At 41.8% G+C, this 27063-nt stretch overlaps 1 protein-coding gene across 3 annotated transcripts in view; it reads right to left on the reverse strand.

Moving 5' to 3' along the window:
* Positions 1 to 27063, reverse strand: part of NDFIP2 (Nedd4 family interacting protein 2) — an 83341-nt gene that overhangs the window by 28574 nt on the left and 27704 nt on the right. Inside the window, exons 2-6 of one of the 3 annotated variants that reach the window (XM_075918832.1) lie at positions 25078 to 25164; positions 17443 to 17596; positions 12485 to 12618; positions 11666 to 11725; positions 6216 to 6303 (exon numbers count right to left, since the gene is read on the reverse strand). In XM_075918832.1, the coding sequence (XP_075774947.1) occupies positions 6216 to 6303; positions 11666 to 11725; positions 12485 to 12618; positions 17443 to 17596; positions 25078 to 25164 (523 nt within the window). The remainder of the gene's footprint in view (positions 1 to 6215; positions 6304 to 11665; positions 11726 to 12484; positions 12619 to 17442; positions 17597 to 25077; positions 25165 to 27063) is intronic. The other 2 variants (XM_075918833.1, XM_075918834.1) reach the window with 2 other exon arrangements.

The following is a 27063-nucleotide window of genomic DNA, read 5'->3' on the forward strand; positions in this document are numbered from 1 at the left end:
CGCGCCTGGGCTGCTCCCCCGCCGGAGCCCCTCCGCGGCTTTCAAAGCCTCGGGGGAAGCCGGCGGGGGGGGCATCCCAGGCGCGCCTGGGCTGCTCCCCCGCCGGAGCCCCTCCGCGGCTTTCAAAGCCTCGGGGGAAGCCGGCGGGGGGGCATCCCAGGCGCGCCTGGGCTGCTCCCCCGCCGGAGCCCCTCCGCGGCTTTCAAAGCCTCGGGGGAAGCCGGCGGGGGGGCATCCCAGGCGCGCCTGGGCTGCTCCCCCGCCGGAGCCCCTCCGCGGCTTTCAAAGCCTCGGGGGAAGCCGGCGGGGGGGCATCCCAGGCGCGCCTGGGCTGCTCCCCCGCCGGAGCCCCTCCGCGGCTTTGAAAGCCTCGGGGGAAGCCGGCGGGGGGGCATCCCAGGCGCGCCTGGGCTGCTCCCCCGCCGGAGCCCCTCCGCGGCTTTCAAAGCCTCGGGGGAAGCCGGCGGGGGGGGCATCCCAGGCGCGCCTGGGCTGCTCCCCCGCCGGAGCCCCTCCGCGGCTTTCAAAGCCTCGGGGGAAGCCGGCGGGGGAGCAGCCCATGGGATGCCCCCCCGCCGGCTTCCCCCGAGGCTTTGAAAGCCGCGGAGGGGCTCCGGCGGGGGAGCAACCCAGGCGCGCCTGGGATGCCCCCCCCGCCGGCTTCCCCCGAGGCTTTGAAAGCCGCGGAGGGGCTCCGGCGGGGGAGCAGCCCAGGCGCGCCTGGGATGCCCCCCCGCCGGCTTCCCCCGAGGCTTTGAAAGCCGCGGAGGGGCTCCGGCGGGGGAGCAGCCCAGGCGCGCCTGGGATGCCCCCCCCGCCGGCTTCCCCCGAGGCTTTCAAAGCCGCGGAGGGGCTCCGGCGGGGGAGCAGCCCAGGCGCGCCTGGGATGCCCCCCCGCCGGCTTCCCCCGAGGCTTTCAAAGCTGCGGAGGGGCTCCGGCGGGGGAGCAGCCCAGGCGCGCCTGGGATGCCCCCCCCGCCGGCTTCCCCCGAGGCTTTGAAAGCCGCGGAGGGGCTCCGGCGGGGGAGCAGCCCAGGCGCGCCTGGGATGCCCCCCCGCCGGCTTCCCCGGAGGCTTTGAAAGCCGCGGAGGGGCTCCGGCGGGGGAGCAGCCCAGGCGCGCCTGGGATGCCCCCCCGCCGGCTTCCCCGGAGGCTTTGAAAGCCGCGGAGGGGCTCCGGCGGGGGAGCAGCCCAGGCGCGCCTGGGATGCCCCCCCGCCGGCTTCCCCCGAGGCTTTTTAAAGTTTTGGTAACCGCTACTTCGCGGTTCGACCATCGCGGATTCATAATGTAATGAAAAAAGTCCGCGAAGTCGTGAATCCGCGATAGTCGAACCGCGAAGTAGCGAGGGTTCACTGTACCTGTAAACATTACGCGCTTAAAGACGAGCGGATGCCCAGAGTAGCCAAACAGGGCAGTGCAGGATACACGCTGGAGTCCAATCAACTCAACAAAAATCTTGTTTGACACATACTGCATAATTGTCAACAGTGTACACTAGAATCCCTTGTGGAGGGAGAAGTTTTCGGTCACGAAAAACAGCCACATGTCATGACATTTGTCATGCTGTAATATGGAAGCTCAGAAGTTTGAGAAAAGACAGTTTCTCCACAAAACATGACAATGTAGAGAAGGCCTGAGAGTCTGAAGAGCTCTGATGCATAGTCTCTCATGGAAGGACAGACAAAAGAGGAGTGATTATTTGTCTGTCCATATGCATGGGCATCAGAGAACCAGGGAATACCAGTGACAGGGGAGGTACTACAGATAGTGGAGGTTGTAAATACTAAGGGGTCTGACTGAGATCAATAAAGCCACTGTACTAGGCAGGGTGGAAATGTGTGGTCTGTTATATCTCCTTGTCCCTTCTGAAGCAGCTCTTAAAACGAATAGAGATTTTCAACTTTGCACTGTTTCCTGTCTGAAAGCATCTGTGAATCTCTGAAAACTGCCATCATAAACTGGAAACTCCCAGTATGTGAGATATCACTAGGCAAGTACTGAGTACTATGCATGCTCCACCTTTCCCAACATGGATGAGAAGAAACTTGGGGCAATTCAGCTGTCACAGTTCTAAATACTCTCTGCACAGGCGAAGAGGATACCTTGCATGCATGGGCGGACTGAATGAGCATTGCTGTCAAATATCTCTAATAGAAGGTACATGGGTTACACATACACCTGAAGTGGAGCACCCATAGGGACGCTACTCAAACAAAATCTAGCCACTCTTCTTGAGCTTAAGATAACCAGAAATACAAACTGTAAAAATTGTGGGAATGCCTAAGAGGCATTCCCAATTGTGTTAAAATGTGCCTTAGAGTCTCATTGCCTTGCATTTTTCTCTTGTTATTCATTTATATTCATTAACATCAGCATTTTCCTTTATAAGTATGTGCCAATTTTCTATCTACATTTGGACAATCTGGTCTGATTGGCTAATTTATTGTTCCAAACTACTGCCAAGTTTCTTAACATGACTAATCCTGACCATCATATTTGGTCATTTCTACCCTTATACCATCTTACTTTTGGCTAATATATTTGAATATGGAATTCAAAGTATAACCAAACTAACATTAATATGGAATCCTAAAATAAACTCACTTGGAGACACACACAATTTTGCTATGTATTTTGGATGAAGAAAAAATAAATTGTGTTCAGTATTACTTTTAATTTATGTCCAGATTTGCTATTCAGCTAGGAAGCTTCTGGAATTTTACAGTATAAAAATAAGGTGTTACTTAAAAAAAAAAAAGAGAGAAATGGGAGTTAACAAGGAAAGGCAGCAGTTACTTCTACGAAGTATAGTGATAGAAATGTAGCCGTGTTAGTCCTGTTTTTTGATTCAGCTACACCAGACTATGTAGCACTTTAAAGACTAACAAGATGGTTTATTAGGTGATGAGCTTCCATGGGCCAGATCTGAGGAAGTGGGGTCTGGCCCACAAAAGCTCATCACCTAATAAACCATCTTGTTAGTCTTTAAAGTGCTACATAGTCCTGTTTTTTGATTCTTCTATGAAGTATTTATTCTACATTCTGCTATCAATTTAATTTATATGAATCACTATTTTACTCCTGCAATGTACCATTACCAGCATATGCTCTATTTATATTTCTACAAGGAAATGTGTTTGCTTATTTAGAACTCCAGATTATATGGATTTTTTTTAAAATAAATATACTGGCATTGAAGTTTTTTCTCCCCTTTTATAAAAATACAGACATGGCCACTAGATGGCTTGAAAACATGACTTTCAATGAACAAAACAAAAACAACAAAGAGTTTGGTGGCTCTTTAAAGACTACAAATGAATTAGGGGAGCTTTCATGAGTTCTCTCTCACACAAGCTTCTGCCCTAATAGCTCAATAAATCTCTTAGTCTTTAAAGAGCCATGAGGCTCATTTTTTTGCTGCAAGACTAACATGGCTACCTCTCTGAAACATAACTCCTAGTGCAACTTAAAGAGTTTCACCACTAGGTGGTAGCTACAGATCATACATTGATTCCTCCAGGCGTGCTCACAGCACCGCCAGCCCCCGCAGTCGGGCCTCAGGAAAAGGCTGAGACAGGGCCAGGGCAGGCCCGGTGAGAATCAGGACCACGGCAGCCTGGCTGTGCTGGTCACTGGAGATGGCAGGGTCCCATTTGCGAAGAGCACAGCCGGGTTCACAACCAGGGGGCTGGCTGCCCTCAGCACGGGAGCCTGGTAGGGCCCAAGAGGGCCAGCAACTTTGGAGAAGGGGGCTGGGTTCCTGCTTTGGGGCTCACTCCCCCTGGGGAAGGACGTTACAGATCATACATTAATTCTTAAAATCTTATTTGTATTATCTCTCAGTTTGAATAGAACAAGTTTAGATAACGAATGACTTGTTTTACTCAAAACTTACAAGTGACAAATCTGATTTTGGAGGATCTTTGGTTTCAAAATTGTAACATACAGCTGGAAACTTACAGTCTGTGATCTGTCTACACCACATACACCTTTCAGTGGTGTGTAGAGCACATGCATTACATGACCCACACAAATTTCAACAGCATTATATACGACAGGGGCAATGCTTAGGCAAGTGGACTAAAGACATACCTGAAACCCATGAGTATGTACTCTACTCGCTCAAGCAGTGTGTCTACTTCAGCACTACTTTTAGTAGGGATATTAAAATGTGTTTATTTTGGTAAACATGTAATCGCTGATTTTGTCAGCAGTTACACATTAACACACACAGGGAGGGTGTGGCCTGCATGTAACCATGAAGGTTAACCAATTACATTCCTATTTTCAGCAGCGTAATTTCCCCAATGCCTCAGCCTTTCCCCTGCCACAGGGAAAGGCTCGAGCAGCAGACAAAGCTCTAACAGCTCCCCATTGTGAAGACTTTCCTTGCTGCTTCCTCCTGCCAGAGCCTGTCATGGAAGCATGTTGCTACACGGTAGAAAGGATACGCAAACTAGTTTTCACTGTGGTGGGTATTAGGGATGTTAGATGTCAGGTAACTGAATAGTCATGTAATCACATGAAATTTTTGCAGTTACACAACTATTTGATAGTCCCTAGGGGCAGGTGCCAGTGCATTCCCAACCCCACTCCTGGGGAGCCCTCTGCCGCCCCACACTGCTCACTGTGTCAGAGGCAGTAGCATAGGGCGGCAGGGGGTTGGGCTGCGAGGGGAGCCAATTTAAAAAAAACTCCCTGCACAGACAGGTTGCCTGCTACCACCCGCTGCTGCCTCTGATATAGAGACAGCGGGGGAGGTGGGGGAGGGAAAGAAATGCATGTAGTCGAGAAGATTAAGAGATAAGCCTAGGCTTATCAGTTAATCGTACAGTCAACTACACGTAGACATCCCTAGTGTGTATAAAAACATACCCTACATACCGCCGCCAGTGATGTGCAGTGTAGACATAGCCACAGAAAAGGAGTTCTCTCTTGTGCCCCTGTTAAGGCAAACCACAAGAAAGTGTAGTGTAGGGAACTAAGCCAAACAATTTAGTTTTACATACCCCAAGCAATGAGGACAACCCTCCAAGCTCTTACAGTACCCTTTTATTTCATCCCATTCCTCCATAATATAACGCTTACAGAACTTAAACCAGGGATGTTGGAAAGCATGTAATAAGGTAACCATTCATCTACTAAAGATCTCATTGGTTAAATACACTGTGGGCTCTTCAGTATTAAGTTTAGCTTTTACACTGCAGAGACTGCATCAAAGCCTCCTCCCTGGGCATGGAGTAGGCCGCCCTGCTCTCTCAGCTCCCAGGGAGGAGCCTTCACTGCCTTGCTTCAGCAAAAAACGCCTCAACAGGAACCAGCTGAGTTTATCGGGTAAATGATTATCGATTAAATGCTAACATCCCTAACTTAAACCATTTCCCTCTTCCCTGGTGTGTAAACTCTTCTCTTTTTTGTACATTTATATTCCCCCTTAACTTAATTAAATTATCTATGTGCTCAGTCTTCTCAAGCATTACTGTATCCCCCTAATCATTCCTTTAGGTCCTCCAACTTTCAAGCAAAGTTTTACTCAGAATCCAACACCATGGGTCTGCACTTTATGTGAAATGGAGGTATTATTGAAATTTCATTTTCTAATCAAATATTTGTGCACACAAATGCCTATTAACACATACAGTTACCTAACTGGTGAATGAACACAATGTAAGCATATACCTCCATGAAAACTGCTGCATGTACCAACTCGTGAAAAATAAAGTCTTAGTATGCCAGTCTCTTAAATGAAGGAGCCCAGTAAAGAGTCAAGAAAGAAAGTACTGCTTCTTTGTATGGGCAATTTTTGTATCCTTGAAAACATTTAGAGAATTTCTTAAAAGCAGAAAAAATTTGCATTCATAATGAAAACTCAACAGTTTCTCAAAGATGCCATTTGTTACAGTATCAGAGGGGTAGCCGTGTTAGTCTGAATCTGCAAAAGCGACGAGGAGTCCTGTGGCACCTTATAGACTAACTGAAGTGTAGGAGCATAAGCTTTCGTGGGCAAAGACCCACTTCGTCAGATGCATGACATGACATGCATCTGACGAAGTGGGTCTTTGCCCACGAAAGCTTATGCTCCTACACTTCAGTTAGTCTATAAGGTGCCACAGGACTCCTCGTCGCATTTGTTACAGTGTTACTATCTTTCATATTCTGCTATTCCAATGGAGATTATACATCTTAGACATCTGAGATATGAAATAACTTACTGAAAAATGCCAACATGAAGATGCCATCATTGCCCACTCTAAGTTGATCTGCATCACTGAAGTCATCCCGAGGTGGATATTCTTCTTCCTGGATTTACACATTGGAGACACGTTAGTGAAGGAAAGTTAATTTCAGACTAATGCATTGTCTTGTAGATTTAAACCGTTAATTGTGTTTTTAAAAACATGTGAGACAGCCATTTAATAAATGAAAAACTCGGAGCAAAATTATTAAAATTATTAAACTTATATTCAAATGGAGTCTATTGCTTTACTATGATAAAGCCCAGGTATCAATAACATTGATCTATAAACTTCAGATAAACTGAAACATGCACAATTGGAAGCGGTACATTCAATTTAAATTGAGCTACATGTTACTTGGTAGCCAAATTCTGTTCAACAGTTAGCAGAAAAACATCCATCCATAGAGTTATACTATGATTGAATTTAGCCCAATGTATTTTAACATTCCTCATCCATATACTCAGTGTGAACAGAAGAAAATATTCACATTATAATTGCCAATAAAATATGTAAACATAATAAGTAATGTCTATTTTCATCATTTATATAGTTCTTTTCTTCAAAACAGAGAATTTCTCCAAGTTGCCAAGGTATTCACATTTTTATGGTGACTAATAATATTTATCACATTAGACACACTTGACTTATTTTTCCTGAATTTCAAGGGATCTTATTTTCAGAGCCACAAAATTCTGAGGCTTGAGGATGGGGAGAGAGTGTTAAAGTAAAGATGCCATCTTCCATCACAACATACTCTACAAACAGGGATGTATACTGCAGAGACATTTTTAAATAATTCCCATTATCACCATTTTAGCTCCATATTTCTAAGCCATTTTCGTGTAACTACAGTTCAATCACAAATATGGTTGAAGACTAGATTTTAAGGGTCTCTACTGGAAGTTTCAGATCCCAGAGTTAGCAAGAAGTTTGTATTTGTTCAAATTGTGAGACCTATAAAAATCGAACATAATAGGTATTAAGAAATTTATATGCAAGAAGCATGAAAGCATTTTAATTTATCTTTTTAAAGTGAGAGCTTCACATGATCAGTTTTTGGGGTAGAGTAGAGGATGACATGACAACATTTTACACTACCCAAGTAGAATAAACGGAAATAACATTTAGAAGCTTTAAAACTGAAAAGTAAGTACTGTATTTGGAATAAGAAAAGTCAGTTTAGTACAACACACAGTTAAATACTTTGGTTTCCTAAGATGCTAAACTTACAGAGTCCCAAATTCAGAAGTTTATGATTGTACACACACTTTTTAAATACTTAAAGTTTAAATAAAATGACTATACCATTAAACATATCCAACCAAATTTAACCAGTACACATTTTATATTAGAGCTGTCTTTTCCTGAGAAAATACTTAGCTTTGCTAACAGATAGTCCCTAACTACACTGCATTAGGGTTTCCTGATCAACATTCTGGGAAATTCTATCAAAAACAAAATGATCTCACATGTGCCCACATGCTTCAAAATAAAGCAAAGAGAAGTAAAAGCTTCAGTAACATCCTGACACAAGTGTTCCCGCTAAACTAGGGGAAGCACAGCTTCACAGGTGATTAATCAGCCCCACCCAGTCAGCTCTGTGCATGGAGCCCTAACCCTCTGAATGGGCACAGCTGATTAATCACCTGTGAAGCTATGCTGCCCTGCAGCTAGAGGGAACCACTGGGGCTACATCTAGACTGCAAGCCTCTTTCGAAAGAGCCTTTTTCGAAATATACTTTTGAAAAAGGATCTTTCAAAAAAGAGCATCTAGACTACAACCAGTACTTTTGAAAAAGCAAGCCACTTTTTTGAAAGCGAGCACCCAGGCAGTCTGCATGCTCTCTTTTGGAAAAGCCCAGTTTGCATTACATAGTGCCTTTTTTCGAAAGAGCACTTTTAAAAAAAATAGACATTCTTCCTCATAAAACGAGGTTTTCTGCAGTCAAAAAAACTGCCCCGTTCTTTCGATTTACTGTCAACAGAACACAGCAGCAGTCTAGACGCATGGGAAGTTTTTCGAAAAAAGGCCACTTTTCTAGACATTCCCTGGGTGACACCAGGGGCCATTATCCAGGGCTCTGCAATCCAATAGGCACCAATTACGAGTGTTAATTTGAATGTCCTGATGAATCTGCCTCTCACTCTGTAGCCCATGCAGTGCCTTGAGGTGTGGATGTGCAGAATAGGGCGCACAACTGCTGCTGCACCAAACCCACAGACAAGAGGCAGCCTGTGACAGATAACCAGCACAGAAAGTCACCATCGGGCAGAGCCCAAAAGAAGAGAAGATGTTGCTGACAGATTCTTGGTGGGTAGAAAAACCAGGTTGGCCTTCAAAATTTGGCCACAGCAGACCTCTAGCACAATGACTGTAAACTAGTTCTCGGGTAAGTACGACAATTAATTTACTAAGTTCATAATGAAGTCAAGACACATACATGGTGATGCCTGCAAGATAATAATTCACAAGATTCCTCAGTCATGTTAAAACTCTGAAATCCCTAACAATTCTTTGTTGTTGATTTCAGTGATTTAAATGTCTCACCTCAATCTTTAATTTTGATAGGAGACAAGATGTATAAATGGTTTCACATTTTTCTTGTCTAGATACAGAACTATAGGTGTCATAATACGTTGAGAAAAACATTTAATTTGATAATTATGAATTTACAGGGCAATATGCAGAGTTGTAACTGAGGGGAAAAAAGTCAACGGTCCTCTCTCAAATACAGGATATACACATAGTTTAAAGCCACTTAATTTAACATTCGAAACCTAAACCTAGAGCCCTTCATTGCTATTTGACCTTATTCCAGACCCAATTTCAAATTCTAGAGCTAGAAACAGCAATTTTCACACAAAAGAATTCCTATCTGTACCATGTAAAATCTGTATTACTATTTTGAGGAGTTTTAATAGAAGGTTTGGAAACGTGTATTTCAGATTTGTACATAAGGCTAAGTGCATAGAAGGTGAGGCAAAGCTAAAAATGATGATGCCATTCTTAAACAGCTACAAGATGGGTTTCCTCTTGCGGAAAACTGCATAAAGATCAAGGAAGAAAATATAAATTCCTATAGCTCCTTAAAGAGAGTGTCCCCCACTCACATCATCCCTAATATTATATTATGTTAGTTTATCTACATTAAGAAGGAAATAAACATACAATACCTAACTAGAAAGATTTACAGTTTTTATTCAAACCAAAATATAAACTTATTTTAGAAATAAAGTAACACTTGAGGAAGGTCTGATAAAAAAAAAAAAACACTTTCCCAAAGCTGCTCTAACCTTTGCTTTACATCTTCCACGACAGCTAAACAAATTATTTAAGTGTGTTAAAATAACATTACATGATCTGTAGATGAAACAGCATTGTCAGACGTCAAGTTAACAGGAGGAACAGGAACATTTTATCGTTTTGTTTTTTTAAACCAAGTAAGCTACATTACAGAAGAAAGGAGACACACCTGGGAAAATTTTAAAAAGGTGGTCAGCTTCACCCTCCATAAAGCCATATGATGGTCACTAAGGACATGTCTACACAACAGGGCTAAACTCGAAATAAGCTATGCAACTTGAGCTAAGTCAATTGCATAGCTTAAGTCAAAATAGCTTATTTCAACTTTGGGCATGTCTACACAGCAGTTATTTTCAAACAGAGCACTGAAATAGAGCACACTTGCCCCAACTTCCCTTACTCCTCATATAATGAGGTTTACAGAAGTCAGAGTAGGAAGCTCGTTATTTAGAATTTATTTCAAAGTAACAGGTTTGCTGTGTAGATGCACACTATATTATTTTGGAATAACGCTGCTGTGTAGACATGCCTTAAACGTCCAGAGTCATTTTTTAAAAATTCATGTTAAAAATACCCTGGATGCAGAGAAATCACTCTGCTTTGAAAATGCCCTGGGCATTATTTAACCACAGTACAGCACAGTGTATTGACACATTAAAATATTTTCAACAGCAGATTGCTTATGTTTTTATTTACAGACTTGAAAGTAAAATTCTGTCTAGATCCATGAAAGCTTTTTATACTCAGATTCTGGTATATTTACTTATCTAGCTCCCTCATATGAAAGGAAAGATACAAACAGAAATCAAGATCTTTCCTGGGGAATTTGAAAGAAGAAATTCACACACACACAGTACTAATAATTTTAGTATATTTTGTTAAATGTGAGGTTTATGTTATTAGCAGTGCAATAGAAGACCAAGATGTATTAACTATCATAATAGTTACATATTATATTAATGGCCTTAAATTATGCAAATGGGTATTTGATACTAATCCTAAATCAACTGGTTATAGCCAGAGAAAGTTTTCAACTGACCCCAGATTATGTTGCCAAATGGCTTGAATAATATTTTATAATCACAGAAATAACATATGAAAGATACCTCTTTCAAGCCAGAGGTCATGCCTCCACTAATGTAGGTTTGCCCCGTGCAGATTATCTTGTTTGTATAGTTTTGTTTTATATGTTGCAGTGTTTCCTTATAGGTAAATACTGCCAGCCTCTTAATGGTATTTTAGTGCGGGGGGTGGGTCTCTGAATTGTTTAATGTAATAGTCATGTGTTAACCTGAACTGAATACCACATATTGCTTAATATCTTTATTAAAAGATTTTTAGAGTAGCTAGAAACTTCTACAAACACAATGTTGAATCAATAGCATTCCATAAAAATTAAGGACATGTCCCTGCTTCTCAACTTGAGGCATTTAGAGCTCTAAACAAAAGCTCTAATTCACTTACCCCCTTTAATTGCTTAGCTCACAAAGCGGATCATGCAGCCTGAAAGATTCACACACATTTTTTTGTAACTGCTACAGATTTTATGATACACTTGTTACTATAAAAAACTAATTTGGCTTTTAAGACCAGAATCCAAGGATAACATTTAAGGAAATAAAATAAATAATAAGCATCACAAATACAATAGCATATACTGTGAACAGAAAAGTGCTAATCTTCCAGCATCTTCAGTTATAGAGGTATCTGGTACTGACACTATGGTTACAGTTCTGTCATCAGCTTCATCATGAATATTTTTCAGGGGGTTATAATTTTCTCCAACAGGTATTTAGCATCTATCCTGAGAAAAACTGGCTAATCAATTAAGAAATTTGAGTCTTAAGCAACCTGTCTGACAGCTGCTGCAGCTTTATACAGTGCAAAAGGTTTGTATAATATCTTTTCATAAACATAATTTATAATCCCCTGAAAAAGAGTTGTCGTAAATATTAACATAATTCAAATACAGATTTTCAAATGGCACATATTTCGCATATGTAACAATTTCTGATATTTCAATGGTGATAAAATACTTCTGAAGTGGGTACGGGCAACTCAATGTTTACCAGTATGAAAATTCATAGCAATGTCTAAACTAGATAGAACTGTGCCATACCTCTGGTGGACTGAGGAATATTTCATCAAACAGACTCCTAGATTCCCTAAACTGGCCGTGCTAAGCATGTAAAACAGAAAAAACATAAGACAAAAGAACTAAGGAAGAGTGTTACAAGAAAGCCATTTATTACAAACAAATCATTAAACTATTCTGAAAATTATTTTTTTCATTTAAAAGATCTTATAAATATCACTTGGTTTTCATTACCTATTTCCCTTTTAATATTCTAAACTAAGACTGCAATTAGAATTTTTCTAAAGGGATAAATTAATGAGGGGAAACCTATGGATAGAGAGGGCAGAGTAGCACATACACAAAAAAACCCGAAATGAAAATGAAAAACCAAAATAAACATTAAAAATTGCAAAGTCAAGCACTCAAAAGTTAGGAAATGCCATATATATTTTTTTCCCCAGTCACCTCCTCTTGTCTCAATTTGTCAGTTTTTTCTTTGTCAGCAATAAAAAGCACCACATTTCTGACTCAACATAAATTTTTTATCCCAGGAATTGGAATAGTTAACTCAATGAATCCTCTCATCCCCACCCTGCTGGTACATACTAACTATAGAGAATGGGAAGGGGGGGGAGGGGGTTGAGGAGTTTAACAAACAGCTGTACTTAAATAAATGCTCTACAGTTCTATAACTTCAAAAGATATTAAGCAACCAAAAGACATCACCCAAAAATTATTTAAAAAAAACCCAAACACGTGGGCCTACATTCTTTTTACATAACTTTAGAGAACTATACATTTTTAAAATCAGCTTCATCTACAGATTCCCCCAAAGATTTTTACACAGATATTTCAACTTACTCTTTGTGCAGCTTCGGCTGCAGCAGCTGCCATTGCTGCAGCTTTGGCTTTCTCTGCTTCATCGTAAGTAGGAAGAGAGGTAGCTACACTATATGGAGGTGGTACAGGGTAAAATTCATTGTGTGTTTCTGTTTCTGTTAAAAACAAAAAGAATGAGATTCATGCTTTGTATCTCAAAAGAAAAAACAGAAAATAGTCTACAGCAATATTAATGTGCACTAAAGTAACAGAAGGGCTGGTGACATTTAAACTGTAGAGTCATTAATTTCAGTCTCTTTGTTTAACAGCAACTTGACCTATAAGTGTTTGCAGACATTGCAAGAAGTTTTTTGGTTATTTTTTTAAGAAAAGTTTACCCAACAGGCAAGAGTGATTCACAATTTAAAGAAGCCCAGAGTGACAACTCAAAAGTAATTTCATTAAAGTCTGACCTAGAAACTTTCTGTAGAAAAAGGGTGAAGAGTTTTGGAATTAAGTTTACAGTTTGCTAAAAAGCAAACAAGTGTTCCGCTCATACACAATTATTTTATCTGATGGTAGAACAAGGGTGCAAAGAAACATCAGAAAAAAAGAGCTTGAGGTTCTTAATGTTAAAAAATAGACTCATGCTTACCCTGGACATATCACATCAGAGGCAAGACAATTGCTTGCTCTTCAAATGTTTCCGTTTTGATATGTTACTTTTAAAAAAGTAATACTTTACATAAAAGAATCATAGAACTGGAAGGAACCTCCAGAGATCATCAAGTTTAGTACCCTGCACTTATAGCAGGACCAAGCACTACCTAGATCAGGTATGAGCAATCATTTTTGAAAGGGGGGGTAGTGCCACCCGAGAAAGGTTGGGGCCTCAGGCAGAAGGGGCAGTGCCAGGAGCTGCAAGTCCTTTCAACTGCTTCTATTTAAGGGCTTGCGCCTTCCCTGCAGGAAGGAACGAACCCTTTGAATAGAAGCAGTTGAAAGGGCTCACAGCTCTTGGCCCCACCCCTAGCACGTGGCGTGGCAACCGGGATTATATTGGTTTGTAGCTATTTATTCATGCAAGGAGTTTTACCATACTCTTTTTAACTTGCTTACTAGTACTGAAGTTCCCTGGGGGCCTTTTAAATATAAAGATAGCACATTTTTAAAAACAAAATATTAGCCAACTTTGTCCTCTGCTATCAAATTTGATTATATATAAAAGGGAAGTTACCTTGTGCAGTAATGGCAGTTCCTCAAGATGTGTGTCCTGGTGGGTGCGCCATTACCCATCTCAAAGAACCACTGTTACTGCACAAGGTGAGTAACTTCCCCTTCCTCGACTGATGTTCCCACGGGTTCTCCAGTGTTGATGACTACTTAGCGGTACACAAAGATGGAAGGTGGGCTTTGGCTAGGTTTTATGTGCGATGAAAGGACGCACTGGCTACCACAAAGTTAGTGTCCTCTATTGTAGAAATTGCATAGTGCCTCATGAAAGTATGATTAGAGGATCAGGTAGCAGCACAACAGATGTCTTTGAGCAGAACTCCCTTTAAGAAGGCTTTTGATGCTGTCACCACTCGAGTGGAGTGCACCCTAAGGGGCATAGGAAGAGGTGTGCCTCGGAGGGAATAACACTGGAGAATGCAAGATGTTACCAATTTTGAGACACACCGCAATGAGAGTGGCATTCCCCTGGAATGCTCCGCCAGTGAAACAAATGGCATCTGTGATTTTTGGAAGGGCCATGTACCATCTATATAGAACACCCTCCTTCAGGCATCCAGGGTGTCTAGAATAACCTCTTCTCAGGGAGCAAGAGGCTTTGGGCAGAAAGCCAGAAGAACGATAGAGCTAGATATGAGTCAACAGTGTGCCCTTGATGTGGAAATTGAAACGGTAGGTAGGTAGGTAGGTAGGTGGGTGGGTGGGAGGGAGGGAGGAAGGAAGGAAGGAAGGAAGGAAGGAAGAGGGCAGAGAACCATCAACTGGAGGGTGGAACACTGCAAGCATAAGTGATGAAACTGATGACCATGTTGTTGCAGGAACATAAAGTAGTCGAGGACTGTATGGTGGGAGGTAGTCAAGGCTTGGATGTAGTTTCTCTCACATCAGGCCATAAATTGCCTCCACTTATAGAGGCAAGTGGTCAGATGTCTACGGTGGAGTAGGACATTCCTTACTTATTATGAACACCTTTGTTCTGCCTCTGAGAACCAGAGAGGAGCCATGCCATCAGATGTAGTGTCTGTGGTTGCAGGTGGCAAAGGGTGCCTCTGTTCTGCGAAAGGAGATCTGGGCAGGTTGCAAGAGGGTAGGGAGATTGGAGAAACAGGGGTAGAAACAGGGAATCCAGATCTGTCTGGCCCATGCCGGGATAGGAGGATGACTACGGCATTGTCTGACTATCTTGTGGAGGACTCTGGGGATGAGCAGGATGGGAGGAAAGGTGTCGACGAGGTGAGTATTCCATGGAATAAGAAAAGCATCTCCCAAAGATCTGGGTAACATGCCTACCCTGGAGCAATACTGAAGGCACTTGGTATTGTGGCATGTTACAAAGAGGTCTACCAACAGCCAACCCCATCAGTGGAAGACATTGTGCAGGATCCTAGTATGAATTTCCCATTCATGTTCTATTGCAAACTGGTGACTAAGGGTATCTTCAATAACACTCTTGACGCCAAGTAGGTATGATGCGGTGATGGTAAGATTGTTGTGGATACACTAGTTCCACAGGCATACAGTCTCTGAACAGAGCGCAAGAATGTGTACCTCCCTGTCAATGGATGTAAAACGAGGTAGTGAAACTGTCTGTAAGGATGCGTACCATGGAACCCTGGATGTGTTGAAGGAAGTGTTTGCAGGTGTTGTGCACAGCTCAGAGCTCCTGAAGACTGATGTGGAGCCTGGACTCATTGGCAGACCATTTGCCCTAAGCAAAGCGACGTTGGAAACAGCATCCCAGCCGAAGTGCGATGCATTCATGGTAATGTGGCTGGATGCCTGTGTCTCATGAAATAGGATACCAGGTATGAGGTTCCTTAGATTGATCCACCAGTGCAAGAACAAAACGACACTCAGGGGAACTGAGATGTGACTGTGCACACAGTGTTTGGACAGCGTGCAGACCAAGGCAAGCCAGCGTTAAAGGCACCTGAAGTGCAGACACGTATGTCAGATGAAGTATGCTGTAGCAGCCATGTGTGCCATAAGCTGAAGGCAGGTAAGTATTGGGATCGTGGGACTCAATACCCTGGCTGGAGCCAAGATTTTTATTGCTTCAACGCGTTGGTTTGGCTCATGCTGTGGTACAATCAAGACAAGCTCTATGAATTCTAGGGATTGGGTCGGTCAGAGGGTAGACTTCTGCTCACTGATAATCAGGCCGAGAGATTTGAAAAAGCCCTTGGTAAAGAGCATCTCTTGTGGCCTCCTGTGAAGGGCTGCAAATGAGACATTTTTTAGGTATGGAAATATAATGATGCCTTTGCTGCTGCTATAGCCAAGGTCTTGGAGAAGACTCTGGGAGCAGATGAAAGGCCAAAAGGCAGAACTCTGTAACTGGTCTGAAGACAGAGAAAAGTGGAGGAAGTGTCTGAGAGTTGATATATGGTTATATGAAAATACGCATCTTGGAGGTCGAGTGCTGCAAGCCAGTCTCCCTCCTCCAGTGCCAGGGTAATTGCCACAAGTGAGACCATCTTGAATCACTGTTTGCGGAAGTATTTGTTTAGATGGCGGAGATCAAGGATGGGTCTCCAGATGCCTGTTCTTTTTTCTGTGAGGAAGTAATTTGAGTAAAATCCCCTGCCCTGATATTGCCCGGGTACCCTCTCTATAGCTCCTATGCGTAGGACACCTCTTGAAGGAGCAGAATTCGAGAGGGGGATCTCTGAAGAGAGATGGGGAAGGTTGGAGGAACTGAAATCAGAGCAATAGAATATCTGCACTTTATCATCTCTAGGACCCAGCGGTCAGTGGTAATTGCTGCCCACTGGATGTAAAAAGGGCACAAATGGTGATGGAATATGGCATATTCAGAAGACACTGGTTGAGTGGAGAGATTGTGCAGGCCACCAACCAAAGCCTCAAACCTGCTGCTTGGAGGTTGGATGAGTGTTATTGGTTCGTTGGCGCTGGTTTCTTTTCCTGGCGCGATTACAGTCGAATGGCCTTTGATATTGCTGCCTACCAAATGTCAAGTCTCTCTCTCTCTCTCTGGCAGGAAGTACACCGTCTCCTACGACATGGGGGCATATACATCCCCAAAGTGTGTAAGGTGGTCTGCAAGTCCTTGCTGGAGTGAAAGACTTCATCTATTTTTTTTCACAAAGAGCTTATCTTTCTCAAATAGTAGATCCTCCACTTCGGTCTGGAGCTCTTTGGGGACCCTTACTGCTTGTAATCACAACACATGCCTCATCACAATAGATGTTGCAGTTGCTCTCACAGCTGTGTCAGCAGAGATGAACACCATTTGCAGTACTGTGCAAGATGGAGTATCGCTTTCCTGCACTACAGATTCCTTAATTTGCTCCATATTCACATACTAACAAACACAACAGTTTCAAGATATTTAACTTATATACCCAAGTGTACAAAATATTAATTCATTGCAAAACCAAGCAATATTAGAAAATGTATAGATTTGCTTTCCTTTATACTGCAGCATCAGCATATAACAGGTTTCTGCAGCTGACAGTGATGGTAGCACAGGTGTTTCTCTTGCAAATACTTCCTATGTGCAGACACATATTCATGATATTCACAGGGGAAATGTTTGCAGGATCAGGGCCGCAATGCATACTTCGGGACTACTCTGAACAAGAGCGAACAAGCAATTGTGGAATTAAAAGTATACACATATCAGATAATAGTAAGCATGAAAAAGATGGGATCATATTACCCCACAATGAGTAGCTGATGGAGAGATGCAGATATCCTCAAACAGTACTACTAGCTAAAGCGGTTACATAACCAAGAAAAAGTACCTGAGGTCACAGCTGCTTCTCCAGAAATACTACAGTAAGGTGGAGGAGAAACATCTGCTTCAGATAAAGTTGCTGGCTGAGAAGTTTGTGCAATCTCTGTAGAAGTGGATGGTTGCTCAACTGTAGATTCTGGAGGATCATCTTCATTGTGAAGCTTTAAAAAAAAAATCCACATTTCAGAAGATTCTTTACATACAAGTTAAATGTTGACATTAACCTCTTCAGATTTTATTGAAGAATAGCAATTTACCACTATTTTTAGGTTACTGGAATCATTTAAAGCTTCTACTAATAAATTCAGGGATTATGCTAATATACCCAACAGTTAAGATTTAACAGACACAAGACGCTTTTATCAAAGTGCTTCCAAAAGTAACCTTTAAACAATCACTTCAAAAGTACCTCAGGTGTTCAGTACAATTCCATTCTATTTTAAAGCCTATCCTGCTAGTTTCTGAAACTTAAAATAGGTTTCACTAAACACTGAAGTGCAAAGCCTTGGTTTTTTGTTTTTGTTTTTTTTAAAGTATTAAAGATTCTAAATCATTAAAGAATTCATGATGTGTAGATCAGCGGTTCTCACTTGGCTCACTGCAAACCTTTCCACGGACCACCAGTTACTAATGGAAACTCTCCATTAGCTACATAATTATGCCCAAGCCATTCTGCGAGTGACGCAGCTAGAGAGAATGGTTTAATTTAAAATATTAAACAGATGAAGTGTTAACTCTATTTAAAATGAAGTTTGGGAAACTAACCAAAGAAAAATATTAATTCATGACCAACACAAAATGTTTCAATGTCTTCTTTATTTATGGCAGAGACCACTGACCAACAGAAAAATCAGATGGGAACCACATAAGTGAGAAGCAAAAAAAACAAAAACAAAAAAACAAAAAACAAAACTCCTCCAAAAATCCCCAATCCTCACTCATATGGCTCCCAATTGAGACACCTCACTCCTCAGGTGCTCTAGCCCCATAGGGTGAGGGGGAGAGACAGGGAGGACTGCGGTTCAGTGTTCCGATAGACATAGGTGTTCATAGCACATTTCATTAGGGTGTGAACCCAGGGAATTTTATTTTTAAAAGGCGAACATTTCCTGAATACTCAGTCATAAAGGACATTATTTTTATTCATCAAACAAACTAAAGAAACTAAACTCAACTGAACTTTAATTTTTTTAAAATTAAACAACTAAACTTTATTTAAAAGAGCGTATCGTGCAATTAAAACAAAACACAAAGCCGCTTTTTTTTTTTTTGAGACATTAGGGTGTGCCTGGGCACACCCAGCACACCCCCTCCACACGCCTATGCCCATAGGTCAGATTTACTCTTCCAGGGTTCTAGGGCTAGTGGATTTTGTGTTCTCTCTCTCCCCTCCCCCCCTCAGCTCTGGGATGGGGACAAAAAATGACGGGTTCAGCATGCAGGACAGGGCTGCCAGTGAGTGGGATAGGGATGCAGGATCTGGGTGGGAGGTGGGGTGCAGGAGAGGGTGAGGGTGCAAGGGCTGGGTAGGAGGTCAGATGCAGGAGCAGGTTGGGGAGCAGGGTGTCTGGCCAGGAACAGGGTCTAGGAGCAGGCTGGGGGTAGAATGTCTGGCCGGGAGGAAGGTGCAAAAAGGGGGAGGGGTACAGAGTCTGGGCATAAGAGAATGGGGGGGGGATGGGGGACACACTTATTGCTTTCACATGCTGCGCTGCTCCCAGTCATGCGTCCCTGATTCCGCCAATAGGAGTAGCAAAGAAAGCCTCCAGACAGCACATCCATGCTGTTCCCCCCACCTGAAAAGAGGGAGCAGCAGCACACAGAGCTGCTCCTGGCTCCGCTTCTTCCTTGTGAGCTAGATCCAGAAGGAAAGTTGGGGGCTGTCTCCTCTCTCCTACCTGCCTCACCAGCGGGAAGCCAGAACTGGCATCCCAACTTGGGGGAGGGGGGGAGGCCATGAGGCTGGAGCATTGGCACAGGCTCTCTGTTGCAAGGGGAAGCACAAAGAGGAGGTGGGCTGCAGACCACCTGGAAGGTGGGGGTCTGCGGACTGCAGTTTGAGAACCAATGGTGTAGAGGAACAAAATGAATTCATTTAAAAACAAAAAACAACTCTTACCCTTTCACCATATTAATACAAAGATAGGTAATACACCCTAGTCTGTTTCTTTGTTATGACTATTTGGGATTGGAATCCTTGCATATTTTGTTTTATGGTCTTCTCAAGTTCTCAGTCAACTGTCTTACTAAAGACACTGCCTCTACCAATAATCTTTCCCACATACGTTTATAGTCAACACCTAAAGCATAGCAGGATTCCCCCCGCCCCCCAAAAAAACCCTTTGTATTTTAGAGCTATATTAAAGTAAAGTACACAAATCAACAGGATCTATAAGAAATGAATTTGCGTGGGAAAGTATAATGACTTAAGAAAAAAGAGTAAACCCTATTTGGCCATGATGCTGCGCTAATCCCCTTAAGTAGAAAAAAATCATCCTGGTGATTTGAGCCAAAAAACAAGTATTCTTCAGAAAATAAAAATCCAAGTTAAATTTAACAGCTTGCTGTCCTTTCTGTGTCAGGCAGGCAGAATAGGTGAATTAGGAGAGCTACAAGATTTGAAGAGCAAAAAGCTAAAGAGACACCAAATATATGATATAAACTATATCAAAAAGCAAAAAATAAGATTGGTGAGGTTTTTTTGGATTAACAGAATAAGGAAGACAAAGACAAGTTACATCTTTACTTCAGTCTGCAACGCAAGATAGATTGCTGAGATGGCTCTCAGTCTTACTCTTAAGAAAGAAAAAGTGCTGTTGGAGATAGATGTGTCAAAAAAGGTGGTTGTTGAACAAACTTGGTAAGGGATAACAAAGTCCCCAAACATTTGGAGGAACTTTAAAAATAAAAGACATCACCTAATATACCATGGAGTACTAAAGAGATGCAAATATTGCTTCAGTAATTTTTTTTTTTAAAGGCAATAGTCTGTAATGCCCCCAATATTACCTAATAAAACTTAGTTCCATTACAGGTACATTGTATGAAATAAGAATTTCAATACACCTTGAAGAAAATTATACAGGGACAAGCTAGTGTGATTTCAGAAAAGGAAAACTATTAAAACTCTTAAAATGTTTCACAAAGTAACTCATAAAATTTGATATAGATTTTCAAAATAAGCCTTGGTCAAGAATCCCTCACGACTTATTATTTAAGTACCTACTTATGCATCAGATGAGAAGTAAATATACCATCATGAATTAGGAAGTGGGTAAAAAACAGAAAATAGGTAAGAATTAGGGATATAAACATAATTTTACAAGTTAACTGTTCAGATGATTAAAATTAAATTAGTGGATTAAAGGGAAAGAGACTGGAGTCGCAGGGACCAGCACAATCAGAGCTTAATGGATAAGGAGGGTCAACAAGAAAGAGTAATGCTAGTTAACTGTTCACTGTCTCCTTCTAGTAATGTAATCAACTGTTATGACAAAGGATTAATACTAGGGTACACAAGGATATATTGCAAGACTTGCAGTATCTTATTATTGTTCTAAAAGATTGGATTGTGACGGGGTGCGGTCACAGATGACCTCTCGGGGTGCCTCCCAGGGTGCTGACATGGCCACTGACAGTCGCCTTCCTGCTCTCTGGGGCTCCTCACTGCCCAGTACCGCTGGGCCAGCTTCGCTGGTCTCCTCCAGAAAGGCCCCGAGCTCAGGTCCCTGCCCCCACTGAAAAGCAGTACAGACACCAAACCTCTTCAGGTCTAAGGAGTGCGCAGTTTAGGGCCCAGCCTATCCCATCTGGGGTTATCATTCCCCAGATGGGATCATACCCCAAAAAATTAAGTAAGCCACCTTTAACAATGAAAGCGGGAATGTGCACACTGGTTACCCCCTCCCCCAAAGGTAACATTTGCTTACACTGGGTTTGATAGACAATAAAAATGGTTTAATTAAGTTTAAGCAGTAGGATTTAAGGAGTAATAAGTGAAGACAGGCAGAGCAAAGTAGGTTACAAATCAAAAGAAACAAAACTGCTTGGCTAATTCTACATTGAAACCTCAGTACAATCAAACTTACCGTAAAACTTCTTTTCCAGCTGCCCCTCCAAACCAGGGCTTTCCTCCACACCCTGGGGTCCCCGGCCCTTCCTCCAGGTGCAGCCCAGCCAAAAGACCCCAGCCTCTCCTTTCCTAGTCCTTTTGTTAAGGAGTTGAGGCCACTCCTACCAACCACTGCTCAGACTTAAGGACAAAAGATTGTTTAACAGTGGCACATCTAGAAGATACAGGAAACACCTTCCATGTCTCCCATTCACACATTTGAAACCTCACAAAGTATTCCCTACTCCATGTCTCTAATTTTACGCACACAAATGATACATACAACAGCGTAAGAAACAGAGCCAGCAGATCATGACATGAAGATCGATGGGCTTACATAAAATAATTTGCACAAACCACCTTTGAGTTATATATATTCATGTCCATGAGTCCATTTCATAAAGCATGGGGGGGCGGGGGTTCGTCACATGTGGTGAACGACTATTATGGTGAAAAATATACAGAAGACAACATTATTTAGCCTAGTAAAAAAATAAATAAAAAAGTCACACATACAGAACTGGAAGCGACTGTTTAGGAAGGAGCACTGCAGAAAGGGATCTAGAGATCACAGTAGACCACAAGTTAAGCATGAGTCAGTGTGACACGGCTGCAAAATAAGCCAACATGTTAATGCATCCCAGAATCAGGAGTGCTGTGAGCAAGACACGAAGTCATTCTTCCGCTCTGCTCTGTGCTGATTAGGTCTCAGTTGCAGTATTGTGTCCAGTTCTGGGCGCCACATTTTAAGAAAGATGTGGATAAAGTGCAGAGAAGAGCAACAAAAATGATTAAAAGTCTAGAAAACATGACCTATGATGGAAGACTGAAAGAACTGGGCTTGTTTTGTTTAGAAGATAGAAGACAGAGGGGACATGACAGGGGTTTTCAAGTATCTAAAAGGGTGTTATATGGAAGAGGGAGAAAAATTGTTCTCCTTGGTCTTTGATGGTAGGACAAGAAGCAATGGGGTTAAACTACAGCAAGGGAGGTTTAGGTAGGACACTGACCATCCTGACAATTAGGAAGTTTTTCCTAAACACTGGAATAAATTGCCTAGAGGGTTGTGGAATCTCCATCACTGGAGATATTTAATAGCAGGTTAGACAGACATCTATCAGGGATGATCTAGATCATGGGTTCCCAAACTGGGTGGTGTGCCCCCCTGGGGAGGATGAAGAAATTCCGGGGGGGGGAAGGAGAGGGAGGAGGGTTAGGCGACCCAGCCACACCCTCCCCATCAATCCCACCCCAAATTTTGCTGCTATTATTTTGGGGAGGGAGGTGTGAGGGTTTCTCAAAAACCAAAATGGGGGCGTGATGCTGAAAAGTTTGGGAACCACTGATCTAGACAGTGCTTGGTCCTGCTGTGAGGGCAGGTGACTGAACTCAATGACCTGAAGGTCCCTTCCAGTTCTAGGATTCTAAGTAAGGACTCGAAAAAACCCTGTGGAACTTCAGAATGACTCAACTTATGTATATGGGAGAAAACTGAAAAACAAAATTTTATTATTACAACTATTAGGGCAAAGCGGAACAAACCAGACTGTACTAATACATATTGCTAGGATTTGAATTGACTGACTTCAGAAGAAATATCTGGGTACTATATTGGAGAGAGTTCCAAGGGAAGAAAAAGTGTTGGGAAATACAGGAAATCTGTTTTGTAGATATTGATGGTATACCCGCATTTGGAATGCTCTGTGCAGTTCTGATGATCCTAGCTCAAAAACCAATGAAAATAAGAGGTGTCTAATACAAAGGTGTCAAACGTTACAGGCAACAAAGAAAAACTTCCCTATAAAGAGACTGAAAAGGCTGCAGCTATTCAGTGTTTTGAGGAGGCATAATGGAGGTATATAATTTTCTGCTCATTCATTCAACACATCTATCTTCTTTTTTATTATAAAAGCAATGGCTCAGTCTATGAAATTGAAAGACAACAAATTATACAAGGCCACACTTAAATAAGCAATGCCTACAAAACTCACTGCCACAATGTATCACGGAGGCCAGAGCTTAGTATGATCAAAAGAATTAGCCAGAAAAATCTGAAGGTATGCAATCATATCCTCTTCTATACTTCAAGACATAATCCTCATCAGTTAATGATTGGTTCAAGAAGTCTAAGGCAATGCTTTTTTCCGTGATGATTCACCACAGGATTTCTTGCACCTTCTCTGAAGCACTTCAAGCCATCCTTGGCAGACACAGTATCCTCCTGGGCTAAATGATTAGATATGGTATATCAATTCCTCTGTTGGCTAAGCCACCGGTAATTTCTAGTAAGTTAATATTTAATAGTAACATTTTTCAGAAATACATTAGAATACTTCTTTAAAATAGAATGGCATAAATCAAATTCCTATTAAAAGAAACCAGATTTTATTTTCACCATCATAAAAGCAGTTACAAAGATTATTTTCTGTGCTAACCATTTTGTGTCAATCCACTATGATTTAAAAAAAAAAAAAAAAAAAAAAAAAAAAAACTTCAGGAACAAATATAGTTAGATTTTTTTCTGTGCATTTTAAGTAAAAGTTTTGAACAGTGGTATCCTCTCTTGTCAAGTTTACATTTTTCTCATAGTTAAAAGCAGCAAATAAAAGAATATGGTTTTGTTTTCCTAACCTTAATTAAATTTGCCACTTTATACAAATCAACTTGCTTGACAACAATTAATAAGCATATTATGGCAGGTCACATACTAAGATATCTTGCTGACTGTATAAAGTCAGCTGACAGTTACAGGAGAGCATGCCCCCTTCAAGAGGAAACTAAATGTGCTGACACTGTTTTTGTATGAGTATATGATGCCTGATTTACAATCCACCTTTCAAAGCAGCCACAAGTTGCATGCTCAGAAGGCGTCAGTCATGTTACATAAACTAAAATCTCGAAATGAATCTTCCCTTAGGTGTAGCAGACATTCTTCTGGGATCAAAGGTTCAGAGACAATGGAAAGATCACTGCAGAACAATATACAGTACAAATAATTCATTTCTACCCCATAAAATAGCTTTTTTACACACAACTAGTTTCTTTTTTTCCCCTCTGAATAATTAAGTTTGGTTAAAACGTGTACCTCACACAACTTAAAATTATCAGCCATGCTCAATTTCAGGCCAGGTCGTTTTTCAGTGAGAGAAATTCAGTGTTTTTCAATCTTCTGAGATAAAAGACACTATATAAAATCTATGACAAGAATATTACCTGTGATTTTTGCACTTCAATTCTGATTACAATAATCATGTGTCTTTAAAAACACTGCATCTCCTTCTCTACTATATTTGCTAACTGACATGCTCATTTTCTATTTGACACATATTTCTACAGCAACCAGATGTGATCAAGTGATTTATGACTTCAAATAGAACATTTGATACACAAGATGGCATCTGCTTACTCCTGAAGAAATCTTTTAAGTGGGGAAGGGAGGTGAAGGAAGAAAAAGAAATGGCTGCCGATGACCTGCTTCTACATACAAACCAAACATCTACATCATATACTCTGTCTATACCTTTCATTTACCTTCAGAAGGTTGCATGCATTTTGCGTATCTCTCATTACTTGCATATTTTGAGTCTGCCTCTCCTCTGTTGTAATGCTGACTGATTGCTGAAAGAACAATGCAGCTGAATGAGGATCTCATTTAAGTACACTGAACTCTCAGCTTCTCGAGAATAGTGACGCTTTGCTGATTTAAGCACAATTACATCCTCTGACAGCCAAAAAATACAGAGGAATTATACAATGAGAAAACTGAACATATCCTGTGACACGAGGATGAACTGGGGCACATCTAAGTACACTGGAGCTAGTAGTTGCAGAGATTAATGTTATCATTGATATTTACAAGGTTTCATCTTGTATCACATGCATCTGACAAAGTGGGTCTTTGCCCATGAAAGCTTATGCTCCAACACTTTGGTTAGTCCAGTGTTTCCCAAATGGTACTCCGCGGAACCGTGGGGTTCCGCGAAGTGAACATAAAGGTTCCACGAGAACCCGAACGCTCCCCTCCCCCCGCACATAAAGAGACAAAGAGGAGCCCAGTGCGCAAAGACGCTGGCTCCTTCCCCACTGCCCTTTCAGACATCTCCCATCCCCCGCTGCCGTTCTGCTTTTACCAAGGGACCTAGCACTTAGCAGCACTTACTACATCCCTTGGAAAAAGCAGAGAACACAGGAGAAGAATCAGGTTGATGGGCAGAAGGAGGACAAGCAGCTGTTGCTGCTGCTAGGTCTGGTGGTAAAAGCAGAGCGGCAGCGGGGGACGCGGGACAGGGATCTTGGGTTGATCGGGCAGAAGCGGGACAAGCAGCTGTTGCTGCTGCTAGGTCCCTTGGTAAAAGCAGCATGTGGGGGGGGGGGGGGGGAAGAGTACTATCATTGAGTGGAACACCAGAACTCCTATTCACTGTGAGGATCGGAACAAATCCCCATACACACTGAGAGGACACGTGGCTCCTGTGTGAGACTAAGTTTAAGAATTCAATCTAATATCAAAATTCCCCATGGATCGTTAGTTAAAAGAAGGAACTTTAAAGAGAAAAGGGAGTACTTCAAACTCCAATATTTTTACTGAAACCAGCAAGAAAAATACTGAGGCAGCTCAAGTTAATTATGAAAAATTTCAGCTGACTAATAAGAAATGCAGGTATTGTGAGGACTATTTGGCATTTGGATTCACAAGCAATGGAAATGAAGATGCTCCAGGTGCCCAGTGTGTAGTGTGCAACAAAATATTATCTAATAGTTGTTTAGTACCTGCTAAATTGCGAAGACATTTTGAAACAAATCATCCAGAACACAAAGATAAAGACAGTTTAAGCAAAAGCTTGAATTGCTTGAAAAAAGTAAACTCTTCATGTCAAAAATTCATGCCAAATCTGATAATGAAAATGCAAGAGGCGTCTTACAAAGGAAGCTATCGTATATCACTCGCTGGAGAAGCACACACTATTGGGGAATCACTCATAAAACCATGTGCAAAAGATATTGTAATGTGTATGTTCGATCAGGAGTCTAGTAAAAAAGTTGAGGCTGTGTCACTATCAAACAATACTGTCACACATCGTATTCACGATCTTGCTGCTGACATCGAGAAGGAGCTTATTTTTCGGCTGCATTTATGTGATGCATATGCATTACAATTAGACGAGTCCACTGACATTGCAGATCTTGCAGTTCTGCTTGTATTTGTCTGTTATGATTTTAATAGTTCTATTGAAGACGACTTACTTTTATGTGAATTTTTGCAAACCAATACAACTGGTGAGAATATATTTAATTGTATCTATAACTTTATGAAAACTCATCAAATAAGCTGGGAAAAATGTGTTGATGTGTGCAGTGATAGTGCCAAAGCAATGGTAGGAACAGTGGCTGGCGCTGTAACACGAATAAAAAAATGTAGCACCAAACTGCACCAGCAGTCACTGCATTCTCCACAGACACGCTCTGGTAGTTAAGAATTTTTCTCCCTCTCTTAAAAATGTGTTGGACAAAGCAGTA

Source organism: Pelodiscus sinensis, chromosome 1 (genome assembly GCF_049634645.1).
Source record: "Pelodiscus sinensis isolate JC-2024 chromosome 1, ASM4963464v1, whole genome shotgun sequence".
Taxonomy (NCBI): Eukaryota; Metazoa; Chordata; order Testudines; family Trionychidae; genus Pelodiscus; species Pelodiscus sinensis.